Source organism: Otolemur garnettii, unplaced genomic scaffold (genome assembly GCF_000181295.1).
Source record: "Otolemur garnettii isolate 467f Iridium unplaced genomic scaffold, OtoGar3 scaffold00104, whole genome shotgun sequence".
NCBI lineage: Eukaryota > Metazoa > Chordata > Mammalia > Primates > Galagidae > Otolemur > Otolemur garnettii.
The window spans coordinates 141,237-146,143 of NW_003852499.1; the positions used below are offsets into that span (position 1 = coordinate 141,237).

At 43.4% G+C, this 4,907-nt stretch overlaps 1 protein-coding gene across 1 annotated transcript in view; it reads right to left on the bottom strand.

Moving 5' to 3' along the window:
- PHC1 (polyhomeotic homolog 1) overlaps nt 1-4,907 on the bottom strand; it is a 22,879-nt gene that overhangs the window by 4,333 nt on the left and 13,639 nt on the right. The window contains exons 6-10 of the mRNA XM_012809347.2: nt 4,392-4,884; nt 2,104-2,897; nt 1,398-1,545; nt 932-1,137; nt 226-340 (exon numbers count right to left, since the gene is read on the bottom strand). Of these exons, the coding sequence (XP_012664801.1) occupies nt 226-340; nt 932-1,137; nt 1,398-1,545; nt 2,104-2,897; nt 4,392-4,884 (1,756 nt within the window). The remainder of the gene's footprint in view (nt 1-225; nt 341-931; nt 1,138-1,397; nt 1,546-2,103; nt 2,898-4,391; nt 4,885-4,907) is intronic.

The following is a 4,907-nucleotide window of genomic DNA, read 5'->3' on the forward strand; positions in this document are numbered from 1 at the left end:
AAATAAATAAAAATAATTTTTTTAAAAAAGAGAGAAAAATTCCCCAAATCCTATATAACTTCTTTTATGTGATTCTACATACTCTGATATATATGATTTCTGTGTATAGATGGACTCCATATTATTCCTAATCATACTTAAATAGGAATTACTCTTTTACACTGAGTCCTCAACATATCCACAGGAGCCTCCTTCCCCCAGAAGGGTCTCTAAATAAACACTTACCAGCAGATGGGCTGTCCCCCCCCAAGGGGCCACCTGATTGATTCTCATTCAGCCCTGTTGGAAGGCCAGCCTGTAGTGGCTTCTCAGACTCCTTCAGTAACTGAGAACACCCGACCTGTCTCAGGAAAAGTTTATAGTTAAGTTAGCCTAATTCCTTTCTGCCTCTCTACAGCTTTCCTCAACATTTCCCACCATCCTGGGAAACCCTAACTCTAACCCTTTGCCTCGATCTCTGAGTTAATGGCCAACTCTGGTTCAGAAAGAATCTCTTTCAATAAAGCAAGCAAGAGTCCCTAACTGGCTTTTTTTGGATATGCCACTGAAGAATAGGATGTTACCCTGGCTACCCATCTTGTCCTTTTCCTTCCTTGGTGCAGAGAATGAACTAGGAATCAAGATACGTGGGTTCCAGTCCTGGTTCTGCAATCTGTGGTATCTAAGAAAGTCCTTTAACTTCCTTATCACAATTGTCTTCATTATAAAACAACCTAATTTATCTAACATTACAGTTTTAAAGCCTACTTTCTTTTTCTCTCTTCCCAACATTTTCACTTTCTGGTCCACAAATTCTTTCCTTTTCTCTTCCTTTCCTTCTTTACAACTAAGGCCATTCCCTAATTAAATAGTTCTACACCTTTTGTTTTTAGTAGACTTTGAAAAAACCAAGTCCCCACTTCAAAGTCCCACCTTATGGCCCTGTCCTCACCGGGAAAGGTTCTGCTCCTTCCTGGATAACAAAGCCTTCAATGATGTGGGTGAGAATCTGGGGCTTCACAATGGCCTGTGGGGGTTTTGAGTCACCCATTTGTCTGGACACCAAGGCTAGTGTAGGAGCTGACGGGGCAGGGGTCAAGGCTACTAGTTCACTGCTTGGGGTATTAGTATTCACACTGGCCACTGGTTCAGCTTTGTCTGGAAAACAAACACAGATTAAGGAACAGATAATGGAATAACATAATTGATCCATCTATTATCTGAGCCAGCCTAATCTTCCACAGTAATCCACATTCACCCTGATCACTCACCTTAGAGTCCCTGTTTTTGGATCTACTCTTTTGTCTACCAAGAGTTCAGGCCCATTTTCTACTGAACCAGATTTATCTTTTCACTCCCTGAGAACATTTCTTTATTTCCTGTGCACTGCAACAGAATTTCAGAACTCAGTTACTCACCTCCAAGACTGCTTTTCTCATCCATGACCTTTGGGCTCTCCGCTACTGGAGATGCCTTGGCGGGAAGTATTGAACTCAATGTAGAGACCTCATCTCTGTCCTCCTCAGACTCAGCTTTACGTTTGACAGCCAATGTCTGGGGTTTACCCTATAGAGTAAAGAAGAGGAAAAAAAAACAAGATTTCTGAGTCAAAGATAAAAAGGAGCATAATACTCCCACACTTTAGGGAAAATTTTCTTAATTCCAGATTCCCTGGTTGGTATGTTACCCATGGTACACTTAGATTCCTGGTCATTCCCAAGAAGCATAATTTCTGTATCAACACAAAAGAAAATGCAGCATATTACTTAATCCTGACCTAGGTCTTGAGATCCTGTATTCATTATGGACCAATCAAGAACTTCCATTTTTCCAAAGCTTAAGGCTATCTTGATCTAACTTATTATGGCTAACTTATTAAGGCTATCTTGATCTAACTTATTATGTACCCAAAACTCAAGAATGATTTCAGTAACAAATTTAGGAGCAAGAAGTTCAGATATTATATACATTAATCTCTCTCTCTCTCTTACAAAAAAAGAAAATAAATACCAGTATTAATCTTCTAACCTCTTTATTCTCTTATTATATTCAGCTCTATTTCTACTAAGCCCAAGTCCACTCTAATTAATGACAGTGCCCTCAAAATCATCAGACATCACTCACCGGCAAATGCACAGACTGCATGTAGAAGGCAGCAGGGACCTGGGCTACAACTGGTGAGGAGGTGGTAGTTCCACTCTTTACTACATGTGCTGTCCCCTGCACAGGAGCAAGGGTCATCCCAGGGGCCAATGCAGGAGGGCACTCCTGCAGAGCACCAGGAGCCTGGGATGAAGGTGGGGAGGAAGCCAAATGGGCCTGGCCAGGCTGCACTGAACCTGGCATCCCTCGAGAAGTAGGAACAGCAGCTGCCAGCTGTGCCAACCCCAAAGCCTGTGCCTGAGCTGCACCTGGCTGTCGGGTACCTACAACTTGCACAGGGATGTGGGGTGGTGGTTGCTGGGTAGCTGACATTTTAGCAGCTCCTAATTGAGGAGGCTTGATGGGTGCTACAGATGGTTTGGATTGAATAGGGATTGGTGGCTTGGGGGTTGGGTCAGGTGGAAGGGACAAGGGTGAAGACTGAAGCATGGGTTGAACCACCAGGGTTTGGGCTTGCTGCTGGGACTGGGAGGGTGGGACTTGCTGAGTAGGTGGGACTTGTGATGGCTGAGGGGCAGTAAGGGTTGTGGCTTGCTGCTGCTGCTGCTGCTGTTGCTGCTGCTGCTGTTGTTGCTGTTGCTGCTGCTGGGCCAACTGGAGGTGTGTAGCTGTGTGGAGGAGCTGAGATTGACGGTGCTGGAACTGCTGTTGGTGGTGGATGGCAATCTGCTGCTGAATCACCACCTGTTTCTGCTGGAGGTGGATCTGTTGCTGTTGCTGTATCAATGAATGGGGCTGGATCTGTGTGTAGGTGGCTGTAGGAAAAGTCCCAGAATAGAACAAAGGAAAAAAAAAGAGCAGAAAAAAATAACCACTCTAAGTTAAAAGGAAAATCATCTGTCCAAGGCGTACCTAGGTTTAGAATCATACATGAATGGAAATCTATCCTATATGGAACTTGGACATCACCTTGTCCCTATTCTTTCCACTGAATCAGACATTACCAATTACCTCTAGTCTTAAAGATCTCAAAGAAAGAACTCCCTTGCTCAATCATTTAACAGTCCTCAGAGTAATTTCTTGTTTTTATTATATCTTTGCCATACGTAAACATCATATCCTTTTACTCTATACTCAGCAAAGAATGGTTGTCTTCCCACGCAGTTCTCTCAAAGTCTGAGTCTACGTTTTATGCACGTTCACATCCCTAGAATCTAGCACAGTGCCTGACACTTGAGAAGCACTTAACTGAAAGAATATCTATAGTTAACAATAACAACATCTTTTCATAAATGCCTCAGTTTATGTCATATCCAAGAAGGCTTAAGAGTCAGCAGCTGAAGGCTCTAGCCTTACTTTCCTCTATTATAAACTGAGTTTGATCATCTCCATCCCACCATATTTTACCAGACAATCCAGAGCACACACAATCTATGTGATATGAAAGCCCTTTGGATACAGAAGTGCTATAATAGCTAGCAAGTACTATTAAGTTCTAGTACTTAGTACTAGTAATAACTAATTAACTCTTAATTTTTGTGGGTAAGATTATCCAAATATATCAGTGACTACAGTGCTAGTAGTAACTAGCTAGTACTAGTTATAACTAATTGTAACTAAGTACTAGTAATAACTAATTAAATCTTACTCTTTGTGAGTAAATTATCCAAACATATCAACAAGTAAGGTGCTACACAAACAAGGCAAAAGTCAACATTCCCAAGTAAGGTATACACATCTAACTATATCCTACTCACAGTGTGAAAACAAGTATAAACTATTTAGGGTTATTATTATTTATTCTTTTTGTATCCTTGTCATTGATATGATGATCACAAGTTGGCTACATTAAACCATGGCTCTGTTTGCTTACGTGCTCTATGGCACTTGAGGTATATCTGCTCTACACTGGATCAACTACCATTAAAGAGTGAGGAGAGAATCCATCCTTTATGCTAGGTTGTAGTTATACAAGCTTTTCAAAGATACAGTCCCAGCACCACTACAACACAGGAGACAATTCAACCAGACTGGGTGAATGAATGGGTAGAGTAACAAACTGAAGAACTCAGGGCCTAAGAAAGTGGACAAGGCAGCTTGTAAGCTGATGACTGCCTGATGGAAACAGATAAAATCCATATCTGTTACCTTTCCTCCTATCCCTGAACTACTATGTTCAAGGCTGATATGACTATCTTTCCTTCCACACTCTAGGGTCAAAAGAAATGGAAAATAAGAAGGCAAAGAAATGTACTCTGAAGATTTCAAATGAGTCCTGACAGATGCCATTACTAGAGGCAACACCTTACCTGAGCTAATAAGCGTCTGGCTGGGCGCAGGTGTGGCTGTCCGTGTCAGGTTCATGCCCACGTTCTGCTGACCAGTCCCATCTGCTTCTGCCTTCTTGGCTGCTGCACTATCTGCCTCTGTCTGGCTGCCCTGGCTCACAGTCACTGTTTGGGCTGCAGGCAGGGGCTGCACTACTCCTGTACCCTTCCTAGGACAGCTCCCACCACCCATTCCTGAGGAAGGCAATTGACCCAAACCCCCAGGGGCCTGGCCACCTCCACCTGAACCCAGGGACCCTGGGATGCTATTCCCACTGCCTCCACCAGCTTGACTAAGGTTGAGAGATTGGCCTGAGGCCCCAGAAGAGGCCTGTGCCACAGCTAGAGTCTGGTTAGAGGCCTGGGAGAGGCTAGAGACAGGAGAGGCTCCAGGAGGAATGGCCTTCTGAGTGGAGCCTTGCATTTGGGACCCTTGGGCTGAGGCTTGTTGGTTCCTCACTGCCAAGTTCTGCACCTGAAAGATATGAAAAAATAGAC